The sequence below is a fragment of the Impatiens glandulifera genome, chromosome 1, assembly GCF_907164915.1.
Source record: "Impatiens glandulifera chromosome 1, dImpGla2.1, whole genome shotgun sequence".
In the NCBI taxonomy this organism is placed as follows: Eukaryota; Viridiplantae; Streptophyta; class Magnoliopsida; order Ericales; family Balsaminaceae; genus Impatiens; species Impatiens glandulifera.
In genome coordinates, this window is record NC_061862.1 from 56,765,706 (window position 1) to 56,783,788 (window position 18,083).

The following is an 18,083-nucleotide window of genomic DNA, read 5'->3' on the forward strand; positions in this document are numbered from 1 at the left end:
ACTTCATTTTTACCTTCTAATATAGTTTTTCCAAACATTTTAATTATTAAAAAAAGTTCATTAATTTGACATTATGTTAATTCTGACCACATAGTATGCAATCAAATCGTCCAACTTATTATTTTAATTTATTTAGGTCATCAATTAATTTTTTAGTGACCAATTTCAGCTATAATATTTGGGTCAAAATTTACCTAAAATCAAATCAGGGTTCTATTTACAATAATTTATTTTTTTGAAAACATTAAATGTACAAAGTGAAAATTAACCACTTCAAAAGAATTCTATAATATTAAATATGAGAAAATTTTAGAAGGAGAATTATAAATATGAAAATATTGTGGAAAAATTCTATAATTTTTATTTATGTTACTTATTTTTTTAGATTAATCTAGTTGTATAAATTTTACATTTGATTAAGGAATTTGAGATTATTTAAATGCATGTAACTTCACGTTTTTTTTTTTTGGAAAATAAATTATTTTTTTTTTAAATGTTAAAGTTCCATTTCAAGTTTAAGATTAATTGTTTTTTTTATTTATTTAAATTGATTTTTAATTTAAAATACATCAAAAATACCACAAATTTCGAATGATGATTATAAAACTCATTCTTGATATTCTTGAAGATGAAGCTTCAATATGCTCGAATTAAAATAGAAAAAACAGAAACACGTATAAAGAAGTTTTCAATAATATTAAGAAGTTCAGTCTCGTTTTGTAATGAATATACAATTGTCAAATATATTTCAATAAATATATGACTTTTTATTGAAAGGTAGTAAGAAGATAAACGAAGAAAACAACATCATGGACAAAGAATGTTATGTTTAATATTTTGGGAAGAAAAGGCACGCACGCACAATATGTTAAGTGAGAGTCGCTACTTTATCATTTCTCATATAAAGTTTGATATGATTTTGATAGTTTTTATAATTTATTCAAAATTTTCAATCTTAAGTTATGTTTATTGTTTATTTAGTTAGTTTAATTTAAAAAATATATATATAGTATTAATATTTGAATATATATTATATATATATATTATGAGTACTATTAATTAATAATTTTAAAATATAAATATAAAAATAATAGTTAATAAATGATATTTTCATATAGTTGATAGGTATATATATATATTATTTTAATAATTAATATTATTATTTAAAAATATATATTATTAAATAAGAAAATTTACAAAATTTTACAAAAAATAAAAATAAAAATATATTAACTGCTTTTAAAATTAATAAAAATATATATATTTTATACTTGTTTAATAAATAAAGTAAAGTAATAATAATTATATTATTTTAGTTTTATTCTATTATTCATTATAAAATATGAGTTGTATTTTTATTTTTGTTTGCATTAATAAAAATGTTTCATAATTTTGTATAACTACAATCTTTATATTTTTAAAGTAAATCTTGATGATACCCACCCACTATGTGACTCTTCCACAACATTGTGTGTATATCTCTTATTTTTCATTCAATTAATTTTTCACTTTCTAGAAGCCATTCACACTATAGTGTTTTCATTTACTATAAAACTCGAAAGCCAGGGTCCATAAAGAAAAGATATAATAAACCTCGCAGAAAATTGGGTTTCAAGCGAAAATGGTGGATTTCTCTCGGGTACAGAAGGAGCTTCAAGAATGCGGCAGAGACTCCCAGTGTTCGGGCATAAGCATCAAGCCCAAAGGCGATAAGCTTACGCATTTGATCGGTACAATCCCTGGACCTACTGGCACTCCTTATGAAGGCGGTGTTTTCGATATCGATATCGTCTTGCTTGGTAATGTTTCTCTTTTTTTTTTTATGTTGATTTTATCATACCTTTCTTGTTAACGAATACCCTTTTGTTAATTCTTTGATGTAAACGTGTATGTATGATTTGTGTACCTGAAATTACTGTAACAATGGCCAATTAAATAAAGACTCTTTTGTTGTTGGATCATTTTGTAATCTGGTTATCATGTAGCAATATGAATTTTACCTCACATTGATATACTTGATTGTTTTCTCTTCCACTCAATGAGTTTCATTGCTAATTAACAGTCAAGTGGTCTTGGATTCAGTACCTGTCATCTTTCTATTATGTAATAGGGTCATTTGGGAATTTCACTGCAGTTTTGTATGTCTGCTTGCAAACCTGATACATGTTTGTTTTTTGAAACTGGTAGAATGAGGAATGAATTTTGGAGAGAAGGAAGAAAATGGGAAGTAGAAGAATTCTATTAACCAGCCTATTAGTAAAAGTGTCATTAATCTACTTATACCTCATTCTTACTTATCTATTTACAAGTGTTCTCCATTCATCTACACTAATTCACTTATTCCCCAACTTTCTATTAACCTATTCTCATATGTTCAATCCCTACCACAAATTCACAATCATGATGCTATATATTGTTCATTCCTTCTTGTAATGAAATTGGGCTTAAAATATAATACACAAAAGGTTTTTGAGGGAAAAACTATACTGGGTCACTGAACTGTATTCAAGTGATTATTTGAAAAGATCCATTCTAGTCTGGGATCAACTATGATGTTAAAAAATGAGCATCATTTTGTGATTGGTGGCTTAAGTCCGATTTTGACTTTTGGGAAGAAGTTTGCTTCTATCTCTTTGAATTCCTGATGACACATGTCATGAATTGTTCATAACTCTGATTATACTTTCGTTTGGACATTCTATACCTTTGACCTTTCTCAAGGTCTTGAGTATGGATACCATGGACCTTGGTCTTTGACAAGGTCTTCTTACATGTGTCTCAAGGTTTTTTATATTTCTACCATAGTCGATGCGACTTTCGCATTGACTATGGTTTTATTGAAATTTTCATATCTCAAAACAAAACAAAAAATGTGTTTGAGTATTTTGGATGGTTAAGATAGTGTAATGGACCATTTCAAAACTGTACCTTAAATCAATTGCTGCTAGATTGAGATACTGTAGACCATATAACGTTTTATTTACATTATTCTTGTGTCCATTTTGCAGATGGGTACCCCTTTGAACCTCCAGGAATGAAATTCATTACAAAAGTTTGGTATGTCAATCTTATGGCTTCATTTATTCCTTGAGCTCCCCCAGTTTAAGTTATCACATATAGCATGTCAGCCTTAAATTATTTTGTCTTTACTTTTTGTATATCCAGAAAGATAATTGTTTGATTTACATTTATGCTCTGTAATCCTTGAAGGCACCCCAATATCAGTAGTCAGAGTGGAGCCATATGCCTGGATATCTTGAAGGACCAATGGAGTCCTGCTCTTACTCTCAAAACAGCACTCCTTTCTGTGCAGGCATTGCTTTCTTCTCCTCAGCCTGATGATCCACAAGATGCTGTTGTTGCTCAGCAGGTTTAGTCTTGTGATTTTCTATTACATATTTTTTCACTATGCCAAAAATAACTAAAAATTCTACATTTGGCTCAAACTTGTGATCCCAAAACATTTCCGGCCAACAATCCAAAAATTTGGCACAAATTTTGGCTCACTCCTCCAAATGCTACTAAGTAAAAAAAAAGTAGGAAAATATGATTTGTCCCAATTACCCTCTTGTCATTACTCCCAAATCCCCAACCGTCTAATAGTAAGGGTAAAAATAAAAACTAAAAAGTTGTCAAAATTTGTTATAATACCACTTTCCATACCAAATGCAAAAAAAAAAAAATCACTTTCTTACATTTGGCGATTTTTCAATGTAATTGTGATTGAGACGGTGATTGCGACAAAATTTTAGTTTCCAAACGGTTATACCAAAAAGTCATTTTCACTCTTTACTTTGGCAATTATCACTATGTAGAAGTATACTTCAATTGATTGATTCTTCTAACTGTAGTTGATTAAGAAAATTATGAAATAAACGAAGATCAATAGGAACTCAAACTTGATTGCATTTTATTAAAAACAATTGTCAAATTCTCTAGAAGAATCCAAATAACCTTTTAACTTACTAAAAACAGGTTGATTTAATATTATTTTCATATGGATTTCTGGTTGATGCCTGATTGTTATTGCTCATCTACATCTAAACTTTAATCTATATTCTACTCCAGTATCTCAAAGACTATCAGACATTTGCGTCCACAGCGCATTACTGGACAGAAACATTTGCTAAGCCATCATCTCTTGGAATGGATGAAAAGGTAACTATTTTTTTTGTTGAGTAAACTTTTCTCTCTTTTATTTTTTATCCCTTAATCATTAAGATGCCTTTATTTGTGCCATGATGATGTACATCTTGTCTCATTTTATGCTGACGATAATTCCATTAAAAGTGTCCCATTTTATGTTTAAGAAAATGTTATTTCCATCACTTTTTTTTTCCCTAAAACTAATACTTTTCCCATCAAACCAATTACTTCAAAATTGATTATCCTTGAAACTGAGGTCTTCTTGGTACTGTGGTTATTTGAATAACGAGGTGATTATTTTCAAATAACCCCGTTTAATGTAGGTTATGAAAAATAAAGCTATTTGAGAGGTATTAAAGTATAAATATATAATGAATCCTTTTCATTTCTTACTTTTTAAAAGAAAAATATAAGGTATTTTGGCTGTTGATGATATGATTGATGAATAGATAGTTGATTAGATTGTGGGTGTTATTTGGAAACAATCCCAGATAACTCTTCATCAAACAAGGTAACATTTTTGGTCAGTTGAATTGTCCGACTAATTACTATTATGGTCCTTATTTGGTGTGGACGATTTGGATTAAATCAAATCATTCATAATCATTAAATAAAACACCCTTTATAATATTATGGTCATTTGATCCAAATAATCCACTTTCCCAAAAAAGAAAACCATTTATTTCAAATCAAGCTCTTACAGTTCACATGAAAGAGGGAGTTAAATATATACAAGAATGATGGCTTTCTTTAATATCTATTATGTGACAGTGAAGATGATATTGTAATGTAGGTGGAGAAACTTGCAGAGATGGGTTTTCCTAAAGCTTTGGTGAAGAAGACTCTGGAGAGTGTTGGTGGTGATGAAAACTTGGCTCTAGAAAAGCTTTGCTCTGGCTAGAATTTAGTTTATCCTTTATATTAGAATCAAGAAGGTTCATGGTTTCTATTTGCTTCATACTTGATTTTACTTTTTGATCAATAACTTCTCATATTGGTCTTGTGCCTAGCTATTCTACCATTCACAATGCAATTTGTGGTGTTTTAGTTTAAAGAAGAAGCTTGAGTTCATTTATCCTTTTTTTTTAAATATTTTTATTCATGTTCTATTCTAATCATTCAGCATCTTGTGCTTTGAGTTTCTTGGCTGAAAATTGAGGCATTAACAGTGTTTAGACTGTATCGATACTATTTCGGTTTTAAAGTTAAAATATGAAAAATAGTTCGGAAAGTAGTAGTTATGAGATATGCATATAGTACACAAGCTACTTAGAGGTATAATTGGTGTTCTTGATTAATGATTTTAATAGACTTTTGCATAGGACTTATGCCTGAATGATCTAATTTGATATTCTTTTATTCAGTTATTATGTTCTTAACATGTCATTTTTCTTCTTTCTTTATTATTCATGTGAGGTTGGATGAAACAATTTTTCTAATTTTTCAAATGTTTTACAATGTGTAAACAGATTGTTTTTTTCATGTACTTGCGACTAAACTTGAAATGTTTTTTTTTATATTACAGTTATCAGAAGTGCATATTCTAAACAAAGCGACAGACATTCTTGGTTTGTAGTTGAAAAATGATATAATATGATTGCAATAAGAAAGAGATTCCTTCTCAAAAATCAAAAATGGCCAACAAATTTTAAATATTTTTTGTATTTGGATGGAAAAATTGAAATTGAATTATAATTTATTCCAAAGAAAATTCCACCTTAAACAAAAGAACCCTAATTGATCTTGAGATTGGCAGTCTTATTCACAAGGAAATTTTCATCCAACCTCACAAGAACCCTTAATTGTTTTGGAGTTGGACATCTGGTTAGTCACATAAAATATGTGTTTTTTTCTCTTAGTTGTTTTTCAAAAATGGTAAATGAAAAATAAAAAATAGATCGATAGTTTTTTAGGCACTAAAAGATTAGAAAGCTAAAAAAGGATGATGAACTACCTAACCGACTCCACAAACTTTATAGAAAGATAAAACATAATCATTTTTCAATTAGTTGTTACAATTCCATTCACAAAGTTTATCAACACATTTTTGTGAGGAAATTAACTATACATTTTACAACTAAATTCTAACCAAAGATGAACATGTTAATCAGCTTGGCACCATACCAAAAATCAACACAAAGAAATAGTTTGATTAACTTATTTGATCTAGATTATCCGCTAATCGCTCTTATTTTTATTTCTTGATAATTTTTTTCAGCTTATTTGTCTAAACCAATGAGGCTCCGTTTGCTTCAGCTTATTCTCAATAGTTTATTCACATCTAAATTATATCTCCTGCCAAGTAGATCAAACGCAGAGAACCCTAATTGCTCCTACCCTCTCCTCCGAATAACAAAGATATAAGAAGACAATTTCGCTCATAGGAAAAAGTTAGTTTATTCCAAAATAAATCATAAAGTCTCTGTTTGTGATTGAAATTATTCCATCTCTTTTGCTTTCGTTCTTACCACTTCAACATCTTTTAAAACTCTCTTAAATAAATGCAATTAACTCTGTAATTCCGTATGTTCCATAAAACATAACAAACGTAAACTTTCTTACTCTCTTAGATGGTCCAAAATGATAACCAAATTTCAAATTAAGAAAAAAACCTTAATGCCACTTGTTCTCAAGCATTGCATTTACTCCATTTTGTTTATTGGATATACACAACTAATCACTCAAATTAGCCATTAATTGCTCATATAAAGCTCTAATTAATAGTTACTTATAACTTATCTACATCATCTATGACCATAATAGAAAACCTAAAGCTGATCCAATATATGAAAAGCTTCCATCTTTATCTTCAACTAAAGTTCAGTCAATAACAAATTCAAATCAATTTGATTTAGTCATTGAATTCTTATTGATCATCCCAACATAATCTCGACTTGTCATGCACTTATTCTCGACTTTCTAGCAATCAGTTAATTGCCAATCTTTATAGGAATTACATGCAAGAAATTAACTTATACAAAAAGACAATTGTTTGGGACAGAAAGATAACCAAATGATTAACAGCCTTCTCCCACCCCTTAAGCAGTTGCCCTATAGCAGGCTCTCTTTGCAGCTCGAACAATATCTTCAATCTGTTTCAACCAAAATTAAATAACCCACATCACAAAATTATTTAGGACTTCCATGATATATCATAAATTCTGCATTATGCAAATGTGATCCACTTCATGATTTCATAGAAACTTTTTAGATTAATCTGCATTTGACATTGTTGTTTTGGGTAAAGTGTTCCAGAGCACAAACATAACAAAGTAAATGATATTAAAAAAGGGAGTATAATATGAATAATTGGTAAATCGTAAATTTTATACTAAACAATAGTTATGCAAGTTTGAGCCATAGAATTCAGATTCTTTAGGGTTTGTTTGATGTGATTTATTTGGATTTAATTCAAATAAACCATTATCTCATCAACAATCACTTCTTCAGACCAATCATTCAAATTATAACTCAAAATACACTTACTATATTGTTATAACATTTTAAATACTAAAGATATTTTGATCATTTAATCCAAATAAATCGGATCAAACAAGCTCTTAGGCTTTGTTTGATGTGTGTGTGTGTGGGGGGGGGGGGGGGTGTATTTTGAGATTAATTACAAATAGCCCCTATTCAATTGAAACTTGACAAGATTCTCACATATGTAACATAAAAAATTGAGAGGTAATAACAATTTACAAATAATTGGTTACTTCCTAAATAGGAAAGTTAAATTGGATTGATTAACAACCATTTACTATGTAATTCATGGAACAGATAATTGTGAAGATAGTAAAGGAAAGAGTTGAAAAAAGACAAACCTGTGGAAGGGCCAATCTCTCTAGATTTGCAGCATAAGGCATTGGCACATCTGCTCCAGCAATCCTCTCAACTGGAGCATCCAGATACTCAAAACTTTCCTCAACTACCGATGCACTATGGAAAGCGAAAATGACCAAAAATCAGTTGAGTGTGATGTATAGAGAAAGATACGCTTGTAAATGTGACATCAGATGTCAATGGGCTCTAACACTTAAAAGCACCATTTTTTTAAGGCTTTTTTTTAAAAAAGAAATATAATTTTCATTGAAGGACTAAAGAAATAGATCAACCAGATTTCTGCACCAACACCATGTTGAGGGAATCCTTCTTCAACAGTTACGAGTCTGTTGGTTTTTCTCACAGAAGCATTGATGGTTGCTCGATCAAGAGGACGAATTGACAGCAAGTTGATAACCTGTACAAAAGTAGAGAGATTATCATTTTATTTTATTTTTACTTTCGACTTATTTTTTGGGGGTTTAAGGGTTGTCTTATGCCCAGCTTGAATAAATCAAAATGCAACATAGTTTAGCAAAATCTTATGGAAATATTACCTCCGCGCTAATTCCTTCCTTCTCGAGAATTTCAGCTGCCTGAATGTTACACACTAGTAAGTTTTAAATCCAAAATTTGAAATACAATAAACTTAGAAGATTTATCTTTGGAAAAGACAATCAAACAGTCATATTTGACTGGATCTGAAGATAATGACTACACTATTATTATTTATTACTTTTTTTAGACCAGGGTTTTTTTCCTTGAGGAGGCTAGCACATCATCCCACCGCCAATACCATTTCAATCAAGGTTCTTTAATGGGAGTCGAACTTGAGACCTCAAGTTCAAGACTCTTACCATTGAGCTACACTCGGTGGGTGACTGGCACTAATATTTGATTGATCATATATACTGAACAAAAGAAGACCAACCTTGAGGGAAAAACCGACCATCTTTGAGTATGCAGTAATGGTAACATCTTTCCCTTCACGTTCTATCTGTGAATACCTGCATTGTGAGGATAGATGCATGCAAGGGAACATGAAAGATATTTCGTTATATTAGAGAGTTGGAATATTACCTTAGCTTTGCCTATTGGAAGAACAAAACTAGCGTCAAGAGCTTCTGCTGAAATAGGGAATGATTCTCCATATCTGCAATGCACAATCCACAATGGACATAAATCTAAAGTCAAATCAGTCTTACAGAAGAATATCAAGAAAAACATATAAAAAAGGCTTACATCAACTCATTTTCTAGGAATACGACAGGATCAGGGTCCCTAATGGCAGCCTTGAGAAGGCCACGTGCATCTTCTGAGGAGTATGGAGACAGAACTTTCAGACCAGGACAAGATGCGTACCATGCTGCATAACACTGCACAAATTAACAGAACATATGTCATCTCGTTTTCTTATTTAAAATTTCTTCAAACATATTATGCATAAAAAATCATTACAAGAAAGCTCCATTGTACAATCAGGACATAACGAGAGCTTCGTTGTTCAATCCAAATATTAAGCAAACAATGACATATAAAGTGCGCTTATAACAATGAAAAGCACCCCAGCAATTTCATTTCAACATGAAGATATTGTCTTTCACTGTTTTTAGTTCCATCAGCTGTTTGACCCACAACAGGTCGACATTCATGAAGCAGCTTTTTCAACTCAACTTATTAGAACAGTGAAATCCCATTGTAGAGGTTATTTAGTTATCCACGTCATTTTTTACCAAAGAATGTCTCTTGAAGCCATAAAAACCCAAAAGATATTAAAATGATGCTGAACCTAACGGAGGCCAAAGCTTTATGCTTTGAAACATAAGCAGATATTTCAGATCTTGAAAATTGCTTCACATTTGTTGCATTATTTCAAAAAAAGGCCCATCCCTCTCTTTAGACTATGGAACATATTTCCTAGCAACTCGTCCAAAGAAAGGAGTATATACTCTTCCAGATATCTACAAACTAAACCCAACTTGATCTTTAGGAAAAACTCCACTTTAGTGCATCACACAAAACGCTTCATATAACTTTGTGAACCATGGAAGGAGAATCCCCCATGTATACAGAATTTGAAATGTTTTAGATTACCTTTTTTTGGGGGGCAAAGTACAGTAGTACATTATTTTTACCTTTATGAGGCACATCATTGTAGAAATTGTATCGATTTCGTAGCAATAAAATTTGCTATCAATAAATATGTTTGTGTTTGACAACACATCAGCACAACGAAAAAGAATATTGCCACAAGTTCATGAAGAGAAACAATGACATATAAAGTGCGCTTATAACAATGAAAAGCACCCCAGCAATTTCATTTCAACATGAAGATATTGTCTTTCACTGTTTTTAGTTCCATCAGCTGTTTGACCCACAACAGGTCGACATTCATGAAGAAGCTTTTTCAACTCAACTTATTAGAACAGTGAAATCCCATTGAAGAGGTTATTTAGTTATCCACGTCAGTTTTTTACCAAAGAATGTCTCTTGAAGCCATAAAAACCCAAAAGATATTAAAATGATGCTGAACCTAACGGGGGCCAAAGCTTTATGCTTTGAAACATAAGCAGATATTTCAGATCTTGAAAATTGCTTCACATTTGTTGCATTATTTCAAAAAAAGGCCCATCCCTCTCTTTAGACTATGGAACATATTTCCTAGCAACTCGTCCAAAGAAAGGAGTATATACTCTTCCAGATATCTACAAACTAAACCCAACTTGATCTTTAGGAAAAACTCCACTTTTGTGCATCACACAAAACGCTTCATATAACTTTGTGAACCATTGGAAGGAGAATCCCCCATGTATACAGGATTTGAAATTTTTTTTTTTGGGGGGGGGGGGGGGGGCAAAGTACAGTAGTACATTATTTTTACCTTTATGAGGCACATCATTGTAGAAATTGTATCGATTTCGTAGCAATAAAATTTGCTATCAATAAATATGTTTGTGTTTTACAACACATCAGCACAACGAAAAAGAATATTGCCACAAGTTCATGAACAGAAACAATGACATATAAAGTGCGCTTATAACAATGAAAAGCACCCCAGCAATTTCATTTCAGCATGAAGATATTGTCTTTCACTGTTTTTAGTTCCATCAGCTGTTTGACCCACAACAGGTCGACATTCATGAAGCAGCTTTTTCAACTCAACTTATTAGAACAGTGAAATCCCATTGTAGAGGTTATTTAGTTATCCACGTCAGTTTTTTACCAAAGAATGTCTCTTGAAGTCATAAAAACCCAAAAGATATTAAAATGATGTTGAACCTAACAGGGCCAAAGCTTTATGCTTTGAAACATAAGCAGATATTTCAGATCTTGAAAATTGCTTCACATTTGTTGCATTATTTATTTCAAAAAAGGCCCATCCCTCTCTTTAGACTATGGAACATATTTCCTAGCAACTCGTCCAAAGAAAGGAGTATATACTCTTCCAGATATCTACAAACTAAACCCAACTTGATCTTTAGTAAAAACTCCACTTTTGTGCATCACACAAAACGCTTCATATAACTTTGTGAACCATGGAAGGAGAATCCCCCATGTATACAGGAATTGAAATGTTTTAGATTACCTTTTTTTGGGGGGCAAAGTACAGTAGTACATTATTTTTACCTTTATGTGGCCCATCATTGTAGACATTGTATCGATTTCGTAGCAATAAAATTTGCTATCAATAAATATGTTTGTGTTTTACAACACATCAGCACAACGAAAAAGAATATTGCCACAAGTTCATGAGCAGAAACAGAATTATACTGCCAATGTTAGAGTGAATTTTAGAAGTAGCTCAAGCCCATCATACTGACAGGATCTGTTCAAGTTCCACAGGTTCCAGCCAAACCCGCAATATAAAATCCAGATCATTTACTACAAGCCATAAAGGGCAGCGTGCCTACCAAAAAGGTTGATTTCTACAGATTAATTTTTTGTTTCCTGACCAAAGTACACATCTCAATCCTCATGAAGGAGCAAATCATAGGTGGAATGAAACCAGGGGGGGGAGATGGGAAATAGAAGGGTTACATTTGACCCATTCTGATCTTGACAGTGGAAGGGAAGATAAGTAACTACCAAGAAGTTTCAGTCACTTATATTTTTTAAAATATTTGATGAATAACATACCTGGGAGTGCTGGGCACCAACTCCAGCAGCAGCGCCATTAGGTCCTCTGAACACAATAGGAACAGATATTTGACCAGCAGACATGTAGTTCGATTTTGCAGCTGAATTAATTATGTGGTCTATTGCCTGCAGTGAAATCCAAAGCTGATTAGTAGATGCACAAAGAAGAAACCCTTCATTGCACTTGACAACATAAACAAATGGTGCCAGCAGACAACAAAGTAATCTTCCTTTAACTAAACGAGAAAAAAAAGATGCAAAACACGCCACTCCTTTTTGTAAATACTCTCAACAAAAAGTGTTGGAGAATTTCCCACACCAATGCAGTCCAAGAGAGACTTTAATACTAAATTGCACAAAAAGACAATTCCATATCCCGCAATTGAATCAAGTAAATCTCTACAATTTACTCAGTCTTAACACACTATAAAGCAAGAGACACTGTAAAGCAAGAGATCCCAGTAGGGTAATTAAATCTACAACTCAACATATGATATAGCCTTTGGTAGCATCAAAATGAATAGTTGGTAAGGATAGAGATTTACTCAACTAAAGCTTATATGTAATGCTAACCTGCATGGCGAAATTAAATGTCATGAACTCTATAATAGGCCGCAGGCCGTAGTAAGCAGCTCCAACACCAATTCCAGTAAAGCCAGCCTTTCATGTTCCAATGGAAGTTGTATGTTGTTAGATTTTTCTATTGAGATTGAAAGCAGAAGAAATAAAACTCAGTAGTTCCACTTATAAGTATCAACCTCTGTAATTGGCGTATCAACAACTCTCTCTGGACCATACTTTGCCAGAAGACCTTTTGTAATCTAATGAAATTAAGTTCACAAGCGATTTTAGAACATATATTTCAGAAACGTAAATTACTGGGCTACTTTTCGCATGCATTTCTGACCTTATATGCACCCTGATATTCTCCAACCTGAACAAAATTCCATAGCCAATAACCCATCAATAGAAGTAGAAAATATATGAAGCAGCCTCTCAAAGACTCAAATTCATACAAACCTCTTCTCCCATCAAAAATACTTTAGGGTCTGCAGCCATTTCTTCATCAAGTGCAGAGTTTAGTGCATCCCGTACTGTCATCTACGAAGAAAAATGCAAATAGATAAAGAGAATAAGAATTCTTGCAATAATACTTGCACCAAAAAACAATTTGTAATTAAATCCAATAATTCAACCAGATTCCATATTGACTATTTGTAGTTTTTGTTGGTTATGCTGAATTATGGTAGATGAGCAACTAAGGAAAGAGTGAGTAAAATATCAGGCTAACTAGCTTGAATCTTTAAATGAATTCTAGGAATCACTCCTCAATCCATTTTCTATGGTATAGAAATGACATCTGTCTCTTGTTGTATTATTTGTGGCTTGTTCTTTCCAGTCTCACATCCTTCTAAATGAAGATAGTAGTCGCTAAATCTATGATAATGGAATAAAAAGCAACGAATCCATGTTTCTAGAACACCAAAAAAAAAGCCAATTTACTCAAAGAGAAGCGCAATTAGAACATTTAATATGATGCAGCAAGCAACGGTCACCTCTTTCGAGGAAGAGGAATAGCTTCTTGACACGCACAGCGCACGCGAAATCCCAATCCTCTACAAGAACAAAATGAATCTTAAGTAAATAAATAGTGAAGACAAAATAACTAAAGAGATGGTTTTCCGAGTGATTACAGAAGCGCCAATAATGGCTATGGAGGCAATTTTCTGCTTCGCAATCCCCAACATATTCCTGTATGATCAACTCAACAGAACGTATCAGTCGACGAAACTAATCTAGAAAAGCAATAAATCAAAATATTAATCATCAAAGAGTATTTATATGATGAGAATCGCGTACGTTAAGTGGATGATAACACCAAGAGAAAAAATGAGATTGGATTGATGCCGCCGACGAAGAAGATGAAAAGATCCGGACAGATACAGGTGAGTAAAGTATTCGCCGGAGAAGGAATGAAACGGGATCAACACGATTGAGGTAGATTGGCCAGGCGAGAGAGAAAGAGAGAGCTAATCAAGTTGCGGCATCTTAGCACGAAAAATCTATGCTTTTCTTAAAAAAAAAAAAAAACTTGCTTTTACTTAATAAAGAATGAATGATTCGGTGATAATTTTATTGAGAAGTTACCAAAAGAAGAATATCCTATTTGTTTATAAAATTAGTATCTATGTTAAATTTATTTATATAAAAAAAATGAAACAAAAAAAAAAAAAAAAAAAAAACAAAAAAAGTTACACATAACCCGCAAACAATAACAATTAACCATTTAATGAAGCATAAAATTTGTCGCCTGACGGGACTCGAACCCAAAACCTTTTGAGGAAGCAGAGGATATTCACATTTTCTTACGAGAATTTTAGATAAGAACCATCTCCCTCTGGGACAGGATTTATAAAGATAAATAATTTTTTTTTAATGAAAAGAAAAAAATTGTTAATAATCTCATTAAATAAGTATTCGATGCGGGACATTTAAATATCATCTCCGTCCCGAAACTCGGGTAAACATATTTCGGATTTTTTTAAATTCGTCCTGATCCCCAATCATAAACAGGGAAAATCATACCAATCGGTTCGAATCAGTTATCATGAACGGTCTCAAATTGTTAAATAATTTTTTTTAATGAGTATTCGATGCGGGATATTTAAATATCATATTCGTCCCGAAATTCGGGTAAACATATTTCGAATTTTTCGTCCCGATCCCCAATCATAAACAGAAAAAATCATATAAATTGGTTCGAATCAGTTATCATGAAAGGTCTCAAATTGTTATCCTTATATAAAATATAAGTTATAATATCAATAATATATTATAAAAAATAATTATTTAATATGAATTTTATTTGTCACGTGGTTCAGTAGCTGGGACTAACATTCTTCGTACATAAGAATAAAATATTTTTAATATAATCAACAAATTTAACCCATTTCATTAAATTTATAAATAAATATGATATTTCATGGGTATCATATATTCAATCAGAAAACATAAATATATATTTTTAATAATAAAATTTGTTTAATAAATATTGTTTTTTCAAAATTAATAATTTATTTCAATTATCAGTCATTTATAAAATTATAAAATGGAGAGTTATTTTAAATGGTAAGAGTTTATTTAAAAGAAAGTTATATATTATTATTTATATATAATATTAAATCTAAAAAATAAAAAAAAATTAATAAGACTAAAAAATGAAATAATTATAAAATCAATTAACATATTTTATTTATTTAAATAAATAATAATTTATTAAGAAAGGGTGAAACCACATTGTACTTATGTATATTTTTCTCTAATTTATTTTTAAAATTTATAAATATAAATACATTTAATTTTTGTAAAATTGTATAAAATCATATAATTATTTGAGTTTTAAGTAATTTATTTTTTTTTTCTCAAAAACAAATTTTTATTCGGATTCATTTAAATCTGGGCCTATTTGACAATTAATAAAAAGCCCATTTAATCAAAACAAATAATAAACGGCCCATCTAATATCTTCGTCTTCAATTCTTCTTCTTCTCCTTTCTTAAGCGGCACATTAGGGTTTTTGGAGGATTCAAAAGGGAAACTGTGTTTTTGAATTGAAAAGAAGCATCCATCATCTCAGCACTCTCTAAAATGGATCCTTCCGCTCTTAACTCCCCTGAGTTGCAAAACTTCCTCAATGTAAGTATCTTTCTCCCACTATATAATTTTCCCTTTTTGCTTCAGCTCGTTATATTTTCAATATGTTCATACGATCGATCCATTATACGCGCATTCCTGATATATATTTTCAATTGAAAGGAGATGGACAATTTGTGCTGGCTTGTTGATGTTATTTGTGAATATATTTTTGATGAAGATTCGTTTTTCTTGTCTCAAATGGCTCATTTACGTTCCATTTGTTCAAATACATGAACTTTTGAATTCATCGTTTGTTCTTGATTCGGTGATTTCCTGTCTGGTCATTTATTTGATAAGAATACGAAAAGATTAAACTGAATTGAGATGAACGCAAAGTTATAGGGTTATGAATTTCTGGTGAATTGATGTTGTTACTCACTTTTTGTTATTTAGTATTTAGGATTTCTTTATTTTCCTTTTTTCATCAACAACCAGAACTAGAAATCCAACTTGTTATTTCCAGTCCAACTGATGGAAGTACGATTTCATTTGATTTATTTTCTTAACTTTTGTCATGCATCTAATCTATTGCAAAGCAAGTTGTGTAGATTCTGCATCCTTGTGTTTCAAGAGAATGTAGAATATCTTAGTTCTTCTAATGTGTAGAATTCTGCTAATGAAGATTCAAGACAAGTATGTTTAACCCGTAGTCCAGTTTAAGATACTGTATGTTCATTCAATCTTCTGCATCCCTTTTAATTCCTTCATGAAACAAACATGCCCATAGTCCTATTGAGAGGGATGTATTGCGACTGTTTGAGCATTTAATAGTATAACTAGTAATCTGAATACCCTTTTGGCTGCCTATTTTTGTCCTTTCAAGTCTATGTTTATGCCAATTAATCAACTACATCGTTCAAATCATCAACCAAAATACCCTAAAATATTATCCAAATAACTCCAAACAACACAAATATACACCGAACAAGGTTATTTTTTGAAATAACTCACTTGTTATCCAAATAAACACGAATTCATCTTAGAAGGCCTTAATATTTGTTTGGCTTATTTGGGTCAAATAAACAACCATAACATACTTGTTATTTGATTTTTTATAACAGTATAATGATTAAAATAAGAGTATTTTGATATTTTAGTTGACGATTTGATGAAGCAATATTGCTTTAAATAAGCCCTTAAATTATTTGTAGACCTTCATATGCTTGGTGTTATTTGAATATATATCTTGTAGAAGATGGGTCAGTTTGTATTTCAAATTTTGAGCTCCTAATATCTCTACTAAACAAAATGCAGCAAGAAAAACAAAAGGCTATGCTTAATGAAATGGTAGCAAAACTGACAAGTCTGTGCTGGGACAAGTGTATAACAAGCACTCCTGGAAGCAAGTTCAGCTCGAGCGAAGCATCGTGTCTTTCAAATTGTGCCCAACGCTACATGGACATGAGTATGATCATCATGAAACGCTTTCAGTCAATGGATTCTATGCAATGAAATCCATTGATCGAGGTCTATCGTTCTCATTAATAATCCTGGTTTTGAGCCCCTTGAGATGCATTTTTATTTCTAAATTTCTATCCATTTCAATTTGAAATCACTTGTTTGTAGTGTATATCTGCATGACCCTATTTGCAAGTTTAAATCATTTTAATCCCTTAAAACCTTTTTCAATATTGACTGTTTTATGTTGTTGTTGTTGATTTGTTATTCTTTTATGATTCTCTATTTTATTTCCATCAAAAGGTGAAACAGTTGTTGGCTTAGAGCTTGGTTATGGAGAGGTTTGTTGTAAAAAAAAATGGTTTGATGTAAAAAAATGGTGTATTTGAATAAAATGATTAGGGTTATTGAAAAACATGTATCTATAAAAATGTGAATTATTGGAGATTATTAAGGATAAATGAAGAAATTACATCATAATGATAATTAACCATTTACATTACATATTAACTTGGGTAACTCAAATGTGAATTATAATAAAAAATGCATAGAAAGAGCCAAAAAAAAAATATTCAATTTTTTCTTTTTTTTAAAATATAAACATTGTTACACTAAATAACCTAAAAAATAAATATTATAACTTCTTTTATAATGTAGTTTGTTTTTATTATATAAATATTATAACTTCTCTCAAATAAAGGGATATTTGAGTGACTACTTTAAAATATTTTGATGAAATTATTGCGTAACGCGTATAACAGGATCGTTTTGCGAAACAAAGCAATGAGGAGAGAGAAAAGAGGGAAGAAGACAAAGCAGTGAGGAGAGAGAGGTGAATGACAAGATTGTAATACAGAGGGCAAAATCGTAACGCAAATGATAAG

At 31.2% G+C, this 18,083-nt stretch overlaps 3 protein-coding genes across 3 annotated transcripts; 2 read left to right on the plus strand and 1 right to left on the minus strand.

Moving 5' to 3' along the window:
* The first annotated feature begins 1,568 nt into the window (after positions 1 to 1,568).
* LOC124920931 (ubiquitin-conjugating enzyme E2 27) lies at positions 1,569 to 5,217 on the plus strand. Its single transcript, XM_047461520.1, has 5 exons — positions 1,569 to 1,799; positions 3,009 to 3,057; positions 3,211 to 3,370; positions 4,069 to 4,158; positions 4,940 to 5,217. Exons 1-5 carry the CDS (start codon positions 1,622 to 1,624, stop codon positions 5,045 to 5,047), a joined length of 585 nt encoding a protein of 194 aa, XP_047317476.1. The 5' UTR covers positions 1,569 to 1,621; the 3' UTR covers positions 5,048 to 5,217.
* Positions 5,218 to 6,974: 1,757 nt separating this feature from the next.
* On the minus strand, positions 6,975 to 13,939 carry LOC124945007 (pyruvate dehydrogenase E1 component subunit beta-1, mitochondrial). The gene is made up of 14 exons (XM_047485370.1): positions 13,800 to 13,939; positions 13,662 to 13,721; positions 13,126 to 13,206; positions 13,013 to 13,039; positions 12,864 to 12,926; positions 12,679 to 12,765; positions 12,106 to 12,231; positions 9,211 to 9,344; positions 9,049 to 9,121; positions 8,900 to 8,965; positions 8,526 to 8,564; positions 8,262 to 8,386; positions 7,971 to 8,085; positions 6,975 to 7,238 (listed from the first exon to the last, which is right to left on the minus strand). The coding sequence occupies exons 1-14, from the start codon at positions 13,851 to 13,853 to the stop codon at positions 7,185 to 7,187; spliced, it is 1,104 nt and encodes a 367-aa protein (XP_047341326.1). The 5' UTR covers positions 13,854 to 13,939; the 3' UTR covers positions 6,975 to 7,184.
* Positions 13,940 to 15,651: 1,712 nt separating this feature from the next.
* Positions 15,652 to 17,455, plus strand: LOC124921416 (mitochondrial import inner membrane translocase subunit TIM8). The gene is made up of 2 exons (XM_047462079.1): positions 15,652 to 15,801; positions 17,056 to 17,455. The coding sequence occupies exons 1-2, from the start codon at positions 15,754 to 15,756 to the stop codon at positions 17,251 to 17,253; spliced, it is 246 nt and encodes an 81-aa protein (XP_047318035.1). The 5' UTR covers positions 15,652 to 15,753; the 3' UTR covers positions 17,254 to 17,455.
* The last annotated feature ends 628 nt before the right edge of the window (positions 17,456 to 18,083 follow it).